Here is a 22,118-nt window from a genome sequence, read left to right on the forward strand (position 1 = left end):
TGCTTAATTTTTTACGTTTTATAACTAGTTACGTCACGACACTCGCACATATAAGGTCCAGACTTACGAGTACGACATAAATGTTTATCAGCAGCAGCGGTTGTAGTAAAAACTGAAAATATGTCCAAACTTCGAGCCGATTACCTAAAATGTTCAGTTGTTGGTTGTATTAACGAATACAAGTGGCTGAACGGGACAGAAAGCACAGGCAACAACCTGAAGGGGGCGGGGCCTGAAGTGGCTTATTTGCATTTAAAGGGCCAGCGCTCAAAACGACCTTTCTGGTGTCATTACTCAGAAATAGGGTTGAAGATGGACCTGTGGAGTTGAATTCATGAAGAATTCAGACCCAAGCATAGCATTTACAGTTTATGTAGACCACAGAGAAATGTTTTAAAATGCATAATTCCATTTAAAAAAGCTAAATATCACTCATTTGAAGTACAAATTTGCTTGTGATTTACTTGAGCGTTTCCATTTTATTCATACTTTATTCCATGAGTTTTGTTTCACACTTTTTGTTCAGGATACAGTTTTCCATCCACTTCCTGTCCATTGAAAACTACACACCTCCAAATGTCTTAATGTGGAATGTTTATGACACACCGAAGGATGAAGTGTTCCTTTATAAGCTCAATTCTACTCCTCCTTAAGCTACATATGGGGATATATATATATATATATATAGTAATTAGCCTTTCAAATATTAAAAAAAGTCTAAAATTATCATAGTGTTTACAATAAAGAGGTCTGAAGTTGCAATAAAGGCACAAATTTAATAGATTATACAGACATGAAGTAAATCTTGGGGATTTATGTGACCACTAGAGGGAGTAATGAGTCTCTCTGGTGCCACAGGGCCTTTGAGCAAAGCATCAGAGAGTGACCAGATGGGATGAGAACCACTAAGAAACATAAAAGAACGTGACAAAGTGATAAAAAAGCTAGAAGCACTGTTGCTCCACATCAAAAGAATGGAGTTTGATGCTGAACTGAAGCATTTCTTCTACACAGGTGAGTTTGATTCTGAGGCTTATGAAGGTATAAAGTTATTATGAGATATTATTTTTTCTAAGCTGCTGTTTGTTGATCTATGGTTCAGACTAAACTGTGACAGTTCTGATCTTGTTTGTACACGTCCAAACAGATCTTTAGTTCAGCTAATGACAACACAAACCGTACAGAAAACAGAGGTGGTTTATGGTTTTACTGTGGGTGTTTTCTGTCTAAAAACAGAGCTATAATGTAAACTATCAGCTGATGCAGCACATGATTATAAGATTATAAAACAGAGTAATGTGGATTTTGTAAAAAAAAAAAAAAAAATTATGTGATTATGAGTTTCAGTTTGAAGGAGAAAACTTGATGATATGATAATAAATTTGTGTGTAAAAAATGAGTTTTATACTTTATTCCATGAGTGATACAGTTTGTAGATATATAGTGTTGGTTTGTTGATGGTTTTGGTCTTAAGTGTGCTCTGGTAGTTAAAAACAGGCCTGTTTTTCTGAGCTCATGAAACGTTGACCCTTTAGATGTCTTTCTCAACATAGTTTGTGTGTTGTGTTGGTGTGTTTTAGTAGATGTAATTATTAATGATATTCCTTATTCATGTGTAAATGTGTTTGTATTTGGCTTGTAGCAAACAAGACAAGCTAAGAAATACAGTTGTGGAAAAAATTATTAGACCACCCTTGTTTTCTTCAATTTCTTGTTCATTTTAATGCCTGGTACAACTAAAGGTACATTTGTTTGGACAAATATAATGATAACAACAAAAATAGCTCATAAGAGTTTAATTTCAGAGCTGATATCTATCCATTTTCCATGGTTTTCTTAATAATAACCCAAATCACTTCAGTTCTTACATCAATATCTATTAGGGCTGAACGATATGGACAAAATTTCACATCTCGATATTCATGCCAGATATCTCGATACGATACGACTACGGGTTCAGTGAAAACCAAGCATTTTTCAGAAAAATACAAACATTATAATACAAAAGAATGTGGAAAGTGCAGTTTTATTAATAAGAACTCCCTGCCAGTCATCAACATTAACATAAAGTACGAATAAATAAATTACAAATCAAACATTTTACTGCAGCTCTGCTTTACCAGAGCTGGGCATGTAGGGCGAGCGCGGGGGAAATCTATATTGTTTATATCGTTGCTTTTTCAATATTAATATCTTGAATGTTCATATCTAGATATAGATACGATAACGATATATCTTTCAGCCCTAATATCTGTGGCATTGTACTGACATAAACAGTGCTTTTAGGCATTTCATGTTTTCTTTTCTGTCACATGATACACACAGGAGTTGCTTGCATAACCAAATGTTTTTGATGATTTTTGACGGTTTCGTAATTTTTTCTGTGACTGTAGATTGACCACCACAGAGTCCAGATCTGAACCCCAATGAGAATCTTTGGGTGAAGACTTTGGGCAGTTTTGCAACTCTCCCATCATCAGTAGAATATTTTTGCAGAAAGTTGATGCAGCTCTGGACGGAAATTGTGTTAACCTTTATTTTTAACCTTGCGTTAGCACTGCATGGCAAAAATTCTACCATATTTGTCCTATAATTGAAGCTACTGGTAGTCCAACAAGAAATTCCGTGACTTTTTTTTTGTCCTGGCAGTGTATCTTTACGTCTTCCATCTTATACGCCTTCTTATAACTCAACAGTCTCCGTGTCCCACTCATTCTGATTAAACTAAAATAGTCTGATTACATCTGCTGTAGAATTCTAAAAACTGCTGTAGATTTTAATCTTTTTTTTTAGTCACATGATACACACAGGAGTTAGTGCTTGATTGCATAACCATTGCTTTTGATGACTGGTCCAATAATTTTTTCCGTGACTGTATGTCTACTCCAGCCTGACATCTTGGAGCAAAAGTTAAAATCCTTTATTATAATTCATAAGAGGGATAACTTTTTATTTGCTATTGGAAGAATAACAGATAAAATGCACAAAAATTATCAAGAGATATATATCTATTAAAAGAATGATGTTACTATTAATGCTACTGTGCAAACCACGCGTCTTGATAGAAAATTAAAGCACAAAAACAGGAAACAGGTGTTGTATAAACAGTATACATTTATGACAAATGTAAAGGTGAAAAAACTCCTGGTGTGAACTCACCAGTATGGGGAAGCCAGTCAGGAAGTCATAGATGAAGACGATGCCACTGATCAGGTACGTGATCTGCAGCGATGTTTTAAGCGGTTCCGATCCATCGATAGACGACCTGCGCTTCCCTTGGGCGTCCTCCACCACGATGGTGGGGACGTTGAACTTGTTCTTGTCCGCGTTGTGGCCGGCCTGAATGGAGAAGGTCTGGAAGAGAGCGATGCCGATGCAGATCACGCCCATGGCCACGCTGCCTCCGATCAGCAGAAGAAAACACACGCCGAAGCCCAGGCCGATCTCTGTGACGATGAATCGGCAGTCGGAGGTGTAGAAGCGGTCGATGGTGTCGTGCCAGCCCACGGCGGGAAGTGTCGACAGGATGAAGGACACCATCCAGATGCCCATCACTGTGTGGACGGCCTGCTTCTTAGTGTTACTCAACCTGAAAGAAGAAACAACAACTTTTAGAGCATTTTTCAGGTGGTCACCAACAGCTGCCTTTGGTTTAACACTAAGGCCATAGTATGAGCTCCACAAACCGCCATTTTGGACAAATTTTCTAACATGCTTAATAGGGGTGTAATGGTGCACTCGCTTGTACCGAATCACTTCGGTTTGGGGCCTTCAATACAATATGGAGGTGTATCGAACAAATACATATAGCCTATGTGAAGAACACAAACACTCGCCTTCAGTTTCCACACAAACCTTGAAGTGGAATGCACACAGTATGAGTAAGGTGAACGCAAACTGAACTCATGTGCAATATTTGATATCCTAGACCGACGTCTAAGTCAGGGGTGTCAGACTCATTTTAGTTCAGGGGCCACATACAGTCTGATATGATATAAAGTGGGCCGGACCAGTAAAATAATATAAATAACAGGATAATAATAACTTTGAATGACTATGAATTGCACTCAAACATAACATGAACAAATATGAACAACCTGAAAATTCTTTAGTAAAATAAGTGCAGTGTTAAGAATATTATGCCTTAGTTTATCATTTATACATGTGAATCACAACTTAGAGATCACAGTGGATCTACAAATACACAAAACATTAAATAACAGGCAGAATATTATTAAAATTCCACATATTTCTCTTAAGACATTTCAGATATTCACATTTTTTTAAATAAAAGGCTAGTATGTAAATGTAAATATTCTTTTGGAATGTAACTTTTTTTTTTTTTTTTTTTACACCAAAACAAAGAGACCGTTTTCATTATTTATAGATTATTATAATAGTATTTTACTGGTCTGATCATTTTTAGATTGAACTGACCTAAAATGATTTGAACATCCTTGACTGTTAATATCTTCAGTGTAATTTTTGCATTTCACAAATTCATCCCAAGGGCCGGATTCAACCATTTGGTGGGCCGGATTTGGCCCCCGGGCCACATGTTTGACACCTGTGGTCTAAGTGGTACACACACTATACACATGCTGAACATGAACCAGTATGGCCGCTCAGAGCAGCATTACAGGTACAAAACCAGAGCTGGAAGACCCTCCATCTTCTCTAAGGTCTCCAATTTGGGAACATTTCAGATTCCCTGACAGTTATGTCAACGGAGAAAGACAAGTCAACAAAACAAGAGCGGTGTGCCAGCATTGTTTCGTGAAGATCGGTTATATTTAAAGTTTTTTTTTATTGAAATCAGTCTCCTTTACTAAAACATTACTAAACATAAAAATCTATCGAACCCCTGTACCGAAAACATACCAAACCAAAATTTTTCTTTACGGTTATTCCCCTGTTGCTTAAAATGTGTTTAAGGACATTCCCAAGTCACTGATAAATGCTCCCTAAAGTGTTCCGGGTTGTTTCAATGCTTTTGTCAGATGGTCACTAACAGGCTCCAGTGGTGCATTAGTTAGGATACTGGTTTATAAAAGTAAAATCACTTTGATTTTGATTTATCGACAATAATTCTTATTGTAAAGGAGTAAAACATATTTGCAAAATATGGGACTTTTAATAAACAATTTTGTAAACCATATATAATGTCATATTCTTTCTTCCTGCATTTTCTACCCTCAAAATACCAAATAGCTACAGAATAATATATATATATTTTTTTTAATTATTGATTGATTAAAAAAAAAAAAAAAAGTAAAAGAATGTAGCATGAATTTAAGGAAACAACTGAAGGTTAAATGAGCTTTGGTTTAGTTTTCCCTAAATGTTATCAGTCATGGTTTACTAGAATAAAATGACTAATGAACCACAGTTGTAATTATCAAGTTAATATTAATTAATTTAACTCTTAAAGACCTAACTGAAAGGTTATCCAACTGAAAATGCTAGTGGAATTTACCAAAAAAGTAAAGAAAGTAAAGGAATGAACTGGATCAGAGGATCTAGAACCCATGGTGAACCTCAGGTCAATACGCTAGTTATAATATTATTCTCTAAATGTAACATTTTTTCAGTAAAAATCTGGTATTTTTCTACATTTAATTTACTGACCATGAGGATGTTCACAAAAGTTCAGAGTAAATTCAAACTTTATTAAATCAGAACAAAGAGAACTCAAGAAAAATGACGTTTCCGACAAAATATATCACTAACTGGATGTAAAAACAAACATTTCTGAACCATTATCGTCTGTAAAAGTACACAGGTTTTACTGCTGAATCAATGTTGCAGGAAATGGTGGTATTTCCATCAAAAAGATACATCTGATCTGATCCACATGAAAAGATACAAAACTGCATTTTACTTGAATTATTTAAATGTAATCATGGGATAACTAGTTGAGAAGTTATTAAATATTTTAAATCATTAGATGCTTTTGGTTGCCAGCGGCTGTTTAGGTCTTTCAAGGTAATTATATTTCTTATCTTTTTCTGTGTCTTTATAATCAAGGCTTTCCTCTTAATTTCTGAAACAAAAAAATTGTAAATTCAGATAAAAGATTTTTTTAAATGCACATGCAATGGAAAACACTGACTATAGCTGAAGTGAAATAAATTAAACTGAAAAAATAAATAAACTCATAAAACAGTTTGACATACTGGTGCATTGGAAATGGTGCACTAGAACTGCACGGAATTTAATACAAATCAGAAAAGTGCATGGACAAATACGATGTATTCAACTGTCACAGCTATTAACATTTCAAGATTATTGTCTATGCGATGCAAATAGTAAAAAAAAAAAAAAAAAAAAATCTACACCCAAAGTGTAGCTAGAGCAAAAACAAAAGACAGTGATATAAAGAGGTAGAGCCTGTAATTACAGCTGCTTTACTTCAATAATTCAACGAGTACAGTGGGGACATGTCTAAAAAAAGCTTAAACAGAGGAGTACAATAGTGACAACCTGTAAAATGACACTGCACTTTACTTTAACCTATGGGAAACATTCTGAAGGCTGTAAAATGGCAGAGCTGCTCCTGGGAAATAAAAAAGTGAAAAAAGTACAATATGCCAAGCAGACATCACTTTGAAAAACCGGAGCTGAATAGAAGAAAACCGCAGCTTTACTGATGGTAAAAGATTGCTTTTCATGTCCCTTGGTCTATTTGTCATCTAGGTCTATTTCAGCGCGAGGGGATTTCTATTTCCTCTCACCTCCAAGTAATTGTTACAGTCGAGCAATTTGTTGAATGCGTTTATGTCCTCTGGCGCTGCAACACTTTCAAAGCTCGCAACAGCACGCATGCATCTGAGAGGATGGCAAGGCCGGCCTTCTTATGTTCAAAACTTGATGAAAGATTGTGCCATCCTGCCAAAACATTTGCACCTAAAGTGGCGCTGAGCTGTTCGACACTTCAGCAACAAATCAGGAGTGTAAACAAAAGTGTCTAGCTTGAAGGGAAAATAGTCACATTACAGAGAAAAGCATCAGTTACTTCAATACAAAGGGCAAAAGGTCAAAAAAAGGCAAACAAAATCACATGTGACGGGACAGTTAACATACAAGGATCTATTCTGCATCATTTGTTTCTTGCCTCTATAATGGGAAGGCATTAATCCAGTCTGGCTTCCATTTAACATTTCTGTGATCGCATGATTTTTTTTTACCTACTCTTAAACCATAAAGATCCAGAGATACTTTTGTGGCAACTCCAAAATTTTTTTTTTTTTTTCGATTTTTTTTTTAAGCTGTTTTAAGCAATTTCTCACTATTTATTATATTATAATCCTCTTTATTTTGTGTTTTTTCAGTGAATATCATGTACAGGGTGCATAAAAAAAACTCTATACATTTTGAAAAAAACCCCCCCCAGTTCCGCATTTGATAATTTTTGGAATTTTCTTTTATGGACGTCAGTAGGTAGTGGATTGGTGGATATTTGTCCAAATTTACAGACCCAGGTTTTCATGCATGAGTGAGCAGGGGCAAACTGCGCAATCCAAGGCAAAACTGGTTTGCACAAAGTAGTGGTGGGATTTAAATCCAATCAAAGGTCATGGGAGGGGACAATGGGCATCCGTCTGGTTTTCCACAAAATTGCCAGTTTACAGCATTAACACTTTGGCCACCATGTCAATTTCATTTCTTTACCCATGGCAGCTGTTCATGCTTTTCAAAGTTAATTCAACTTGTTTAGGCCTGAAAATGTCACTGACGACAGGCCAAGTTAGGGTTAGGGTTTGGGTTAGGCCTGTCTTGACCTGAGTTTGTAAATTTGGACAAATATCCACCAATCCCTTACCTACCGACGTCCAGAAAAGAAAACTCCAAAAATTATCAAATGCGGAACTGGGCGTAATTTTCAAAATCTATAGTTTTTTTTATACACCCTGTATTTTCTGATATTTAATTTACTGATCATGTAGATATTCATAAAAGCTCAGATTAAAGTTGAAGGTTATATCAAAAACAGAGAAAACTGAAGAAAAAGTGACTTTTTCAGCAAAACACAGTTGCAGAAAAAAATATTAGACCATCAAAAGTCATCAAAAACAATGGTTATGCAATCAAGTGCTAACTCCTGTGTGTATCATGTGACTAAAAGAGACAGAAAAGAAAACATGGAATGCCTAAAAGCACTGTTTTTGTCAGTACAATGCCATAGATATTGATGTAAGAACTGAAGTGATTTTGGTTATTATCAAGAAAACCATGGAAAATGGATAGATATCAGCTCTGAAATTAAACTCTTATGAGCTATTTTTGTTATCATTATATTTGTCCAAAGAAATGTACCTTTAGTTGTACCAGGTATTAAAATTAACAAGAATTTGAAGAAAACAAGGGTGGTCTAATAATTTTTTCCACGACTGTAGGTCTTTGAGGAAAAGTGACTGAAATTCATGATACTGCGCATCATGCTTCAAAGGTAATGGTGAGCATCGCATGCATCTTCATTAAAGTGAATTAGTAATGAATTATTTCTCCCATGTGTGAATCATGCATCAATGATAACCTAATTTTACAGATGATCCATGATGATGAAGAGGGAAGAAAAAATAAAAATGCTTGACAGGAATAGCATATGTCAATATTTTAGATCATGATCAGGTTTTCAGGGGAGTTATTGCCTTATTAAAGGGGTTTTATATGGTAGTTATATTTTGATATATTAAAAAAAATGACCTAAAAGAGCACTGAAGTTATGCTAAAGATGCTAGTAGTGTACACCACAGGGCATCAGAAAGTGACAAAATGGAATAAAAACTGCTAAGAAACAATTTTAAGTGACACTACAAGACTGTCATTAATGAGGAAGGAGGCAGAACTTTCCCAATTTTGAAAAGGAATTACCAATTTGTTAGACATATTTGTGTTATATTATGTTTTTGTTTGTTCAAAAATAATAATATTTAAGCATTGAGACCTGATGTATCAAATATGATACAAAATTGAAACTCATACATGGAAATTGATATTTGAAAAAAAATTTTTTGGTTGTTCAGAAGACCCAATAAAGAACTGGAATTTTCTGTCAATGATGTAATGGTTCAGGCTTTACAGGGATAAGTTCTTACATCAATGTCTATGGCATTGTACTGACAAAAACAGTGCTTTTAGACATTCCATTTTTTCTTTTCTGTCCATTTTAGTCACATGATACACACAGGAGTTAGTACTTGATTTCATAACCATTGTTTTTGATGACTTTTGATGGTCTAATCATTTTTTCCACGACTGTACATAAAATAGACGTACAAACTTGGGCCTCATTGTAGTCGGTGTACAGACATGCTGTTATGTAGTGGTGTAGTCCAGGGTATACGGCAGTACACGACGTATACCTACTTATTTTTCAGTCATCATTGCGTATACCCACTGTTAATATCACCCTGATGTGCACCATTCAGTAGTATCTGCGAGCCAAAGTGCTCATTTTTTCCCCTTGGATGGTGAAGTCATGACCCGCCCTACTCTGCCTCTAATTGGCTAATACTCGCTGCCTTCACTGATTAGATTGCTTAACTTTAGGCATGAGGACTGATGAACCAATCAGAGGCAGAGTAGGGCAGGTCATTCCAAGGAAAATATTGCTAACTAGCGCTGGCCACCTCTGGAACCTGATTGACAGGTCACTGCATGTCTCGTTGAAAGATGCCCGATTATTGGAAATATGAGCAAAAAGGCAGAATAAATGACTTTCAAGTGAGTGACACATATCGAGAGAACCTACTTCCATGGAATACATAACTCAGAGGTAAGTTTTAAGGTGGTTTCAGAATGAGTCACTGTTTTAAACTACTGGACATATGACTGCACATTTAGAGGAGAGGAGATGTTGTCGCCAATAGTTAAACTGTGTGAGTAGGCCAGTGGTTCCCAACCTTTTTTGCCTTGTGACCCCATTTTAACATCACAAATTTCTGGCGACCCCAGACATTCAAAACTGAGACTTTTTTTTTTTTTTTGCTCAAATTAATTTGTTTTTGATCATGTAATAGTTTGCTATACTATGTTGCAAATAAATGTTAATTTTAGATGACATGTAGTCTATATAATGTATATTATTATGGACGGAGGCAGAAAAGCCAGGTGTAGATTACTGCACAAAGTGAGAATTTTATTTTCCTTGGTCAGGATATGTACAGTCAGTCCAGCTTGGATTTACAAGGCTGACAATTAATACTGAACAAACAAGAACTCAAACTATGAATTATGAAAGAGCTGCAGCATCTGAAACTGACCACAATGAACATTTGACAGATAAATAGAACCACAGTGCTTCAGTTTCAGGTTCACAGTTTGTCATGTCTTTTATGGATTGGGATTGTCTCTGTCAACTCACATATATTTTTTATGAGTACATTTTTATTTATTTATTTATTTTTTTAAATTTTTATCAATTACTTGAAATTTCAGGCGACCCCATTTGAATTCCAGGTGACCCCACGTGGGGTCCCGACCCAAAGGTTGAAAAACATTGGTGTAGGCTTACGTTATGAAAGGCTAACGTTATGAAAGGCTAATGTCAGAATCAGAATTGCCTTTATTGTCATTTGACAGTACAAAATACATCAAACGAAACTGAGTTCGATGATTAGGGACATCGGGCTGCTGCTCCAACTAGAGCGCTACCACAAACCAATGTTAAATGTTATCCTATGTTTGCCTCATGTTGAATACATTTCCATTCATGCAGCTGCTTGTGTGACCAGTAAAACCTACAAACTGCTCCTGATCAAGTCATGATCATTTTATAAAAGTGAGCAAATTCCACTGACTAAATAGAGCAGAGTAGTAAATAGAGTAGTCTTATATGTCACTATTTCTAAAACAGGGCTTTTTTCTGGACTACTGAAAAAAAAAAAAAAAAAGGCAAAAATTGAAAGTATACCCACTTTTCCAGGGACCACTACACCACTGCTGTTAAGATAAATAAAAGTTCCCCTAAAAGTTATGGTGTTTTGTCCCTTTTAGTGTTCTTTTTGTTATCTGCTGGTTTTCATCTGATTCTTTGATTTTGTAACATCTACTTTCTGTCTTTTGTGTGAAACTCTTTGTGACCTTGACGTGAACGGTGCGCTATAAATAAAGTTATTGTTCTGTGTAATAGTACAGTTAATATTTGTAACTTATGTTGTGTCAGTTCAAGTAAGCTAATGATGTATGAGCGGCACAGAGGGGGCAGCAGCCTCTATCTTTGTGCAAAGACAAGTAGGTCTTGTTGTCACTGTGAGTAATAACGCCAGCCTTTCCTGAATGTGCCTGGGGTACATATGATGGCGAGGTTACGTCACCAAGCTGCTTGAATCTATTAACAGAGAGACAGAGAGAGAGAGCGAGAGAGAGAGAGAGAGAGAGAGAGAGAGAGAGCGTTGCGATGGGAAAAGCTCCTAAGAGATAGCGAGCGCAGGGTGATGAGAACAGATGCCGAAGTACAAGGCTGGAATTCATAATTCAGGCCTTCAGTGTGTGTTAGTGTCAGAGACAAGGCAGCCATGCTAGCTCAGCAGGGCGAACGTGGAGCGATGTAAATGAAAGATGAATAGCAATTACACAGTGCATCACCTGAGCTATCACTCCACCACACTGTAGTGTTGAAAGTGACTTGAAAACAAGACGAGGAGAGGGAGAGAACAGATGAGGGAGATAAAAGTATTTGTGTAAAGCCCTGATATCGCCATGTGGGCATCAGCCAGTAGAGACAGCTGCACAAGCAATATAGATAGCAAGATTGAGCATTGATTAAAAAGGAAGTTTGCATATCTTATTTGAGCGTCTGCTTATCTGAGCGGAGCTGCAAAATTGGCCCGGCTTTGTGCAGACCGTTACCACAGGACATGAAGGCACTTTATGTGTTTGAGAGAGCTAACAATGAATCTAACCGCAGTTTTATCACATCAACAACCCACAAAGTACACAAAAGTACAGGGAAATATTGATGTTTATATCTCAAATCAGCATGAATAGGATGTTTCCCAATGTTTTTGTCCATGTAGTTTAGAAACATCAATATTTCTTGAGAGTTTAATGGGAGATTTTTCTTCCTAAGTGAGATGTGAGGAAAGTAGATGGTGAGTTGTGGTAGAAGATTATTGCTAACAGTCAGAGCATGGAAAGTATTTTAGAAATTTAGAGGTAGGACATTTTTAAAATCATAGTCATGGATTAATAAACAACAAAAAAAATACTAAATCTGTGTGGAGAGAAATTAAGTAAAAACCATCTCTGAGGGATTTTGGAAGCAAATAGAACAATTTAAACAAAACTAACCAATGCAATGCAATGATATTTATCACAATATAAAATTATACAAGTGGTACCAGGCACAACAAACCCCACCCCTCATATGTATTGTAGATTATTTTGGCATCGATCCAGCTGATGTCATCATGTCTATGTGTGTGCTGATGTCAGCATATCAATTGCCTCTATATATGTGCCAAGTTTGGAGTAAACTGAAACAAAATTGATGTTTTTATAGACATCTGAAATTTCGCCCATTATAAGTAAATGGGAGATATTTTTTTTAATTCATAAAAATTTGAACTTTGACCTACTTTTCCCAAAATGAAACCATATCTATTCTGGATTACTAGCAATCTATAAACCCAATTTGGTGTGAATTCAACCAGTAGTTTTTCTGCTACAGACATTTGAAATTTCGCTCATTATAAGTAAATGGGGAAAAAAACGGATTAAAGAAATTCATAAAAAATTTTAACTTTGACCTACTTTTCCCAAAATGGAATGGCATCTATTCTGGGTCACTAGCAATCTATAAACTCAATTTAATATGAATTAAACCAATAGCTTTGCTGCTGCAGACATTTGAAATGTTGCCCATTATAAGTAAATGGGGGAAAAAAAGGATCTAAAAAATTCATTAAAATTTAAACTTTGATCTACTTTTCCCAAAATGTAACCACATCTATTCTGGATCACTAGCAATCCATAAACCCAATTAGGTATGAATTCAACCAATAGTTTTGCTGCTGCAGACATTTGACATTTCCCCAATTATATGAAAATGGGGAGAAAAAAAAAAGTTTAAAAATTCATTAAAAATTACAATTTTGACTTACTTTTCCCAAAATGTAATTAGACCTATTCTTGGTCACTGCCAATCTATAAACCCAGTTTGGTATGAATTGAACCAATAGTTTTGCTGCTGCAGACATTTGACATTTCCCCAATTATATGAAAATGGGGAGAAAAAAAAAGTTTAAAAATTCATTAAAAATTTGAATTTTGACTTACTTTTCCCAAAATGTAATTAGATCTATTCTGGGTCACTGCCAATCTATAAACTCAGTTTGGTATGAATTCAATCAATAGTTTTGCTGCTAACAAACAAACTGAACCACAAATTATACCCCTTGCCTCCCCTTTGGGGGTCAGGGTACTAATGGCATTTATCAGTATTGCTTTTTTGCCCAGACCCATTAGAAAAGAAACACCTGAATTCAACATGTCCCAATACTTTTGTCCACATAGTGTAGCTTGTCATTTTTCGTTTTGTTTTTTTTCATTTCAATTCAACACTTTATTGTCACTGGATAAAAAAAACAGACAGTGGTTCAAGCATATTTCAGGCAGACATAGGAAGACACATAAAAAAGCTAAAATAATGTGCATTTCCATTTTACTGCCCATGATCACCTCCAAACACAGCTCCTTTTGGTTCGAAGTAACAGTTTGTAGTGGTAAAATGCATCTTCGCTGTGCTTCGAAGTGTTCTTCACTTCCACAGCTCTAACCTTGTATGTGATCAATATGGTCTCAGATTTATTACTCTGCCGCCTTCTTTATTATGTCATTACTCAGTCCAAATGGAATCTGGGATCTAAGATGAACATGATTCAGCCTCTTACGTCTATACTGATGCCATGATGTATTCCAGACAATATAGACATCCATAACCTACCCAAATAAGCGTGAATCATAGGCTTTAACCCTTTCATGCATACTGGTCACTACAGTGGACAGTTATTCTACAGCTGTTCTCTTGTATAGTCATGGGTTTTATTGTTTTAGTTCTGTATCAGCCAACACAGTGGGCGCCTGTGCATCATCCTATACACTGACATTCATACCGTTACTGTAACTTTGCTGTTCTTGATAAACCTGATCTGCAGTAACAGGTCTGAGTGTAAATCAGTTGCTTGTTATTGTTAATAGACTGTAATTAACCATTTTCTTAAACAAAACATTTTTTTTTTTTTTTTGCATAATATCTTCATAAAGTGAATAATAACTAATATTAGAGTATGTTAAAATGTGACAAAACACCAGATTAGCAGCATTAAAAAAAATTAATTTCATACTTTTCACACAGTGTATCAGTAAATACATGTTTCTTTGCTTCAAAAATTAAAATGCATGATGTCCAGCTGAGTGAATATTTTTGCAACTCCATGAAAAATAGGTTCATAAAAAAATTTTCAATTGCTTTATTTTTTTCAGGCCTAAAGAGGAATAAAAACATTCAGGAAAAATATCATGATTAGGGTCAAAAAACGGTATTCAAAATCTCTCTGAAGGGACATTTTAGAGACGATTTGACCCACATTTTTACTTTTAAATTCATTTTTGCTTTAGTTGGACCATAAGGGATTATCAAAAACAAGGAGCTACTTTATACTGAAATAAATGTTGGAATGGCAATCAATTAAATTTAGCTCTCTGATGGGACATTACTGCATTTTGACCCATTAAGGTTCTCATAATTCATGCATGAAAGGGTTAAACCGTTTCTGGAGAACCTGAGTTTTACTTCAGACACTTTCCATCGCAGGCATTTTGACTCGTTCAGGCAGAAAATGAAGAAGAGTAATGATTCGAATTCTCAACGGCTGCGGGAGTTTAGGACTTTGGTTTGTGCAGGCCGACGCCATGACATGACTCTTTGGAACGTTTAATCACCTGCAAACTTTTCCTGCTGACATGAGCCAAAATGTCTGGTGTGAATCAGACCCTTTAGAGGTCGACCACTAGTGATGGTTTAACCCTTAAAGACCTGAAACTATTTTTGTGGTGACTTCCAAATGATCATGAGGGTCAATGGCAAAGCGACTAGTGCAGGGATGTCAAACTCATTTTTTTCCAGGGGCCACATTCAGCCCAATTTAATCTGAAGTGGGTCGGACCGGTAAAATAATAGCATGATAGCCAATAAATAATGACAACTCCAAATTGTTTTAGAGCAAAAAATAACTCTCAATTATGCCAATATTTACATTTACAAACCATCCAAACAAAAAGGATGTGAATAACCTGAAAAAAATGAAATTTGTTAAGAAATATAAGTACTATTTTATCAATATTATGCCTCGATTTATCATTTATACATGTGCATTACAGATGAGATCAACAAAGACATTAAACATTTAGTAACAGGCAGAACATTGTTAAAATTGCCCTTAATTTTCTTTAGACCAGGGGTGTCAAACTCATTTTAGTTCAGGGGCTACATTCAGCTAAATTTGATCTGAAGTGGGTCAAACTAGTAAAATAACATAATAATATATAAATAATGTCAGCTCAAAAATTTTCTCTACAGATGACTTTTTCCAGAATACAGAGAAGAAGGGGCCTGAGGGGGAATCCGATGTTTTTCACAGTGGGGCTTTGCCACATAAGTGCTGATAATATCTAGTTTAAATATGGATATATGAATATATTATTACTATATAGGACAATATGGAATATTATACGTCTTTATATTATGTATGTATATGTGTTTTCATTTGAGGGTTTTTGTTTGTTTGGTTTTTGTTTTGTTTTTGTTCTTTTTAGTTTGTATTAATATCTGGTATTAATATCTTGTAGGAAAAGTTGTAAATGGGTATTATCATATTAGTGTACATAGGTGAAAGGATGTGTGATATTGTATACTATTGTTGTTGTTGTTATTATTATTATTACAATATTCATACAAAATAATAACTGCTATATAATGATCATAAGGAATAGAAATTGGAGGTAGGAGTATATAAGTTTTTACTTCTTCCTACTCCTTTTTGAGCATGTATAATTTCATTTCCTTTGTTTCATTATTATTTATTTATTTATGTACCTATTTATGTACCAATCATTTATGTACCAGTACTTATATTTTGTTGGTTGATTTTTGTTTTTTTTCACTGTCTACATGTTCAAAATAAAGATTTCATTCATTCATTCATTCATTCATTCATTCATTCATGTTTTATAGTGAAAAAAGTGAAATTAAACAATGAAAATGTTTACATCTACAAACTATCCTTTCAAACAATGTGAATAACATGAACAAATTGAAAAAATATGTGTCATTTTAACAATATTATGCTTCAGTTTATCATTTACACATGTACATTATAACTTACAGATCACAGCGGGTCTACAAATACACAAAACATTTAATATCAGGCAGAATATTGTTAAAATTGTACTTACTTCTCTTAAAACATTTCAGGTTGTTCATATTTATTCAGGTTATTCACATTTTTTGTGAAATTATACTTTGTTTTAGTGTAAATTCAGGAAATTTTTTACATTTACAAAGAGAGGAATTTGGAGTTGTGAGTATTTATAGATTATTATGATAGTATTTTACTGGTCTGACCCACTTGAGATAGAATTGATCTGAATGTGGAACCTGAACTAAAATGATTAATATTTTAGTGTAATTTTTGCATTTCACAACTTCATCCCAAGAGCCAGACTGGACCCTTTGGCCGACCGGATTTGGCCCCCGGGCCTCATGTTTGACACTTGTGCTTTAGACATTTCAGGTTGTTCATATTTGTTTAGGTTAATCACATTTTACTGTTAAAGGATAGTTTGTTAATGTAAATATTTTCAGAATTTAATGTTTTTTGCACTTAATCAAAGAAAAAAAAAGGGTGTTGTCATTATTTATAGGTTATTATGATATTATTTTTGAGTTTGATGCCCTAATTTGCACTTTGCAACTTCATCCTGCGGGCCGGATTGGAAACTGTGGCGGGCCGGTTTTGGCCCCCGGGCCGTATGTTTGACACCTGTGGACTAGTGCCTCAAATTTAGTAAAGTTCAACTACTTTCATTCTGGAAGCATTTTACTTGTAGACCAGTTAAATCAGAGCAGTTTCTGTTAAAGCAGCGCTAGTGTATCCCTACATAAAGACAGAAATAGGCGCGAAATGTTGCGAAGGAAGCAACGACATCAGTCAGAACATCTGATTATGTGTGAACAGCAGATATGTCTTCTCAGGATTCTAACAGGACCAGAGTGGTGTTACTGTGGCGGGGTGTTGACTGCTAATGTGAGGTGAACCTGATCGTTATTATTCAGCGTTACTTTGTAATATCACTTGTTGTGTGGCGCCAAATGGAGCTGGAAGCTAGAGATGGCAGATGCTCAGTCTAGAGGGTTTTACATGGTGTTACCCCAAATAACCGCAACCAGCAGATGTGACGGCGAGAGAAAGAGTTCACCTGATGCAAGAGCTTCTCCTCTAAAGAACAAGTTAAAGAGGCGGATAATGAAACAGCAGTGATACAAACTGAATAAATAAATATAACACTTTGAAAAGAGCCATTTTGCATAATGAGTACTTTTATAGTTGGTACTTTTATTAGCATTTTGCTGTTAATATCGCTGTACTTTTACTTTTAATTGCAATAGAGAATTCCTATACTTTCTTAAAATCAGCTACAACACTGTCTATTATTGATACTTTTTAAAGAATGCAGTAGAACTTAATAAAAAAAAAAAAAGGCTGCAAAAATGAAATCAAAATCTGTGGCATGATTATAATCCAAGAAAAGAAAATATGTTTTTACCAGATGGTTCAAATCATCTAACCAGAAAACAGACAAAAGACAAACAGGAAGAAACTAATGACTATAAATAAGACATTCATTCATTCATTCATTTTCTGAACTGTTTAATCCTCAAGATGGTTGTGAGTGGGGGGGGGGGGGGGGGCATAACCTGGCTACCAATGGGTGAAGACGGGGTAGACCCTGGATGTGTCTCCAGTTTATCATATATACATATAAAGAAAGGGCTGCACGACTTAGGCCAAAATAAAATTCAGATTTTTTCCTCTAAAAACTCCATTTTGATTCGGGCTGGTGGTGGTGTTTTAGCCAACACGTCATTTTCGTGTGCAGTCCGCAATGCAACGCACTGCTGCCACTCTGGCGTGTGATGAAGTTTAAGGTGCTGAAATAAGTTTGTTGTGTTGCTGAGTTTGCAGCGAGGAATGGTTTGGTCTTCATCGGAAACTTCGACTTGCTCGCGCTATTTTTAGCCACAAACTTCATACTCTCCTTAGCAAACGGCATTTTTGTACTGGTGTGTGGAGACCAAAGACTGTGGAGACCGCTCTCACAGTTAGGAGGAGGAGCCTACGGTAGCCTGGAGACACGAGAGAGATGAAATTCGATTTGACAGTTACCCTTTTTTAAACATCGTCCTAATTAACAATGTAAAGCCTTAACTATTAAATCATTGACAGAAAATTCCAGTTCTTTGAAACTGGAGCCTTTATTGGTCCTTCTGAACAACCTAAACATTTTTTAAAACATCAATTTCCATGAATGAGTTTCCATTTTGTATCATATTTGATACATTGGGTCTCAATGCTCAAATATTATTTTTGAACAAAGAAAGACATAATATAACACAAACATGTCTAACAAATGGGTAATTCCTTTTCAAAATTGTCAAAAGCAATTTTTTTTCAAAATTTTTTTTCGAAAATTTTCAAAAATTTTCAAAAGTTCTTCCTCCTTCCTCATTAATGACAATCTAGTAGTGTCACTGGAAAGGCCTCTGGTGAACGAATTCCTCCCCCTGGTGGATTATCCATGTATTGCATGTATCTAATTGCATACATCAGGTTTTTCAAGAAAGATAATATCACACAAATCATGTAGAGGGCTTCAAAACTCATGTATCAAATATGATACGTTTGGCATTATAGGGTTAAATATTCTGATTTAGATTAAAAATCGATTAATCGTGCAACCCTAATATAAAGACAAACACCCATTCAATCTCACATTTACACCTATGGGCGAATTAGATCAAATAATCTATTGAAGTGCAAATTCCCACCAACGCAGGACCCTCTTGGTTCCCACTACACTGTACCACCCTAAAAAACGTGTGAAATATAGGGGGTCTCTAAAATAAAAGACTCAAAATATGCCATTTTTTTGCCATTCATTTCCATTTCCATTTTCCTGTATCCTCATCATCATGAATCATGCCTTAAAATCTGGCTGTTATTTATGTGATTCATGCATGATTCTTACAAATATCAATGATAAATAAAAGCCAATTCAACAGCTTTATAAATATATCTGTCATCTCTGAATTTGTTTGCAGAAATAGAAATGAAATTAATGAATGAAAACAGAATGTAGTTTTCAGGCATTTATGTTTCTCCTGGTCAGAAACTCCAGACACAACATTGATAAAAAAAGGACTTTGTAAATCCTAAAATGACGTATATTCCTGGATGGACAACAAACAGCAGAAGCTACATTTTGATCCCTTTTGTTACTTTTTTATTCACCTTTGTATCTGTGTAAGGTCTTATTTATCCAGCTCATCATTCATCCTTGTTTTTCAAAGTTCAGTGAACAGATGAAGTCTCTTGGATGAGAGACAAAAAGCTTTCAAGGACAAAACCAGTCCAGCTTAACTTCGTAAACAACTTCATCTTATTAATGGGAGTGACGACAAAGAAGGTCAAATCTAGTGCTTTATAAATATAGTAATAATCTGTTGGGGTTTTTTACTTTTAGGGTGAAAACTGCAAACTGAACAGGATGAACAGCACAGTGTGGGTGTGACAATATTATTATTATTATTATTATTATTATTATTATTATTATTATTAATAATTTCTCTTATTTTTTCTAATATTTATTATTTTTTATTTTTATTATGATTAATTATTACTACTTCTATTATTTATTACTACTAGTACTTTTAATGTGCAATTGCTTGTTTTTACGATTAGTTTTTATAGTTATTGTTCATTTTCTTTCCCTTTTTATCTTGTGTACATTCAGGGTTTTGCTGCGACTGGAACCTTAATTTTTCAAATCTGCCTATGGGATCAATAAAGTTCTATCTAATCCAATCCAATCTAATCAGTGTTTCTTGGGAGCGGTTGGCCAGTTTCCATCCTTCTTATTCACTGGCGAGGGGGTGGGGTGGTGGTGGTGGTATATACGGGGCGGTACCTCACAATGGGTATGCGCAAAGTGAAAGTGAAATTTAACACGCGTTAATAATTCCTTACATCTCCCGCTGTTGTGAAGCTCATTTATCTTTTCCCTACCTCCTGAAACTTCGCAAACTTTCTTTTGCGCGGGCAGGACATTTTTTTATGGGAGTATTGACCCCCCCCCCCACCACCACCACCACCACAACCACATAACCTAATATAACATAACACATAACATATATATATATATATATATATATATATATATATATATATATATATATCATACATACAGTATGTATAATAAGTAATGTGACAGTAATGATTTTTTGTATCAAATGTATGGTGTAGCAGCATGGATTTTGAATCTCATCTAATCCAATCCAAACTAATATAGGACAATCCAATCTAATGTAATCTAATGTAATCCAATACAATCTAATACAATACAATGTAATACAATGTAATCCAATCCAATGTAATTAAATGTAATCTAATGTAATCTAATTAAAGATCATTTAATCCAATCCAATCTAATATAATCTAATCAATCTAGTCAAATCTAATCCAATCCAATCTAATCCAATCTAATGTAATCCAGTGTAATCTAATCCAATCCAGTGTAATCTAATGTAATCTTATCCAATACAATGTAATCTAATGTAATCTATTCCAATCCAAGATAATGCAATCTAATGTAATCCAATCTGATGTAATTCAGTGTAATCCAAGCCAATCTAATGTAATCCAATCCAATCCAATCTAATGTAATGTAATATAATCCAATCTAATGTAATTAAATCTAATCCAATCCAATCTAATGTAATCCAGTGTAATCTAATGTAATTTTATCCAATCTAATCTAATGTAATCCAATCCAATGTAATCTAATGTAATCTATTCCAATCCAAGATAAGGTACTCTAATGTAATCTAATCCAATGTAATGTAATCCAATCCAATCTAATGTAATCTAACATAATCTATTTCAATCTAAGGTAATGTAATCTAATGTAATCTATTTCAATCCAAGATAATGTAATCCAATATAATCCAATCCAATGTAATGTAATCCAATGTAATCCAAGCAAATGTAATTCAGTGTAATCTAATCCAATCTAATGTAATCTAATGTAATCCAGTGTAATCCAATCTAATCCAATCTAATCTAACAGCAGCCTTACCTGTAGTTCACGGGCCAGCGTACCATCCACATGCGATGATAAGACAGAGAGGTGACGGAGAAGCATGTGACCAGCGTGAGCGTATAGAAGGTGGAGACGAACACCTTGCACAGGCCCTCGTTCCACTCGTAGTTGGAGTGCTGGCGGCGCAGCGTTATGACACAGTACATGGTGATGGGGATGGCCATGTTCAGGATGTGCGTGCCCGCCAGCGTGCAGATGAGGAACTCTAGCGGCTTCCACTTCTTCTGCTTGGCACTGACGCTGAGGATGCTCCAAGTGTTGGCCAGGATGGACACGCCCGAGCAGACCAGCCAAGCCAGCGTGTTGGCGTTGATGACGTCATCCTTCATGGTGGTTACTTCATCCACCATGTTGGAGCGGGGCTGGGCGGAGCCTGGCAGGCCACGAGGAACCGATGGTAAGAGCAGGTAGACACGAGGAGGAGGAGGAGGTGGTGAAGGCGGGCAGGAGGGGACGCTGGGAGTCGGGCAGGTCAGGCATCCTATCTGGGTGGGCGTGCACTCTCCATGGGTTTGGCGCGGCGGGAAAAGGTCATGGGAGCGGCGTGACGCAGAGGGGGAGGACGGAGAGCCGAGCCAGATCCTTTACAACTCTGACACTGGAGAGGAAAGAGAGAAAAGAGGAAGCACGGAGATCAGAACGAGGGTGTAATGAACATTAGACAGTCAGTGGCAAAT

At 35.7% G+C, this 22,118-nt stretch overlaps 1 protein-coding gene across 1 annotated transcript in view; it reads right to left on the reverse strand.

The window, feature by feature from the left end:
• LOC115422909 (probable G-protein coupled receptor 153) overlaps nt 1–21,813 on the reverse strand; it is a 45,977-nt gene extending 24,164 nt beyond the window's left edge. Inside the window, exons 1-2 of the mRNA XM_030139533.1 lie at nt 21,418–21,813; nt 3,160–3,589 (exon numbers count right to left, since the gene is read on the reverse strand). Coding sequence (XP_029995393.1) covers nt 3,160–3,589; nt 21,418–21,791 — 804 coding nt within the window. The 5' untranslated portion in view covers nt 21,792–21,813. The remainder of the gene's footprint in view (nt 1–3,159; nt 3,590–21,417) is intronic.
• Nucleotides 21,814–22,118: the final 305 nt, after the last annotated feature.

The sequence above is a fragment of the Sphaeramia orbicularis genome, chromosome 7, assembly GCF_902148855.1.
Source record: "Sphaeramia orbicularis chromosome 7, fSphaOr1.1, whole genome shotgun sequence".
Taxonomy (NCBI): Eukaryota; Metazoa; Chordata; class Actinopteri; order Kurtiformes; family Apogonidae; genus Sphaeramia; species Sphaeramia orbicularis.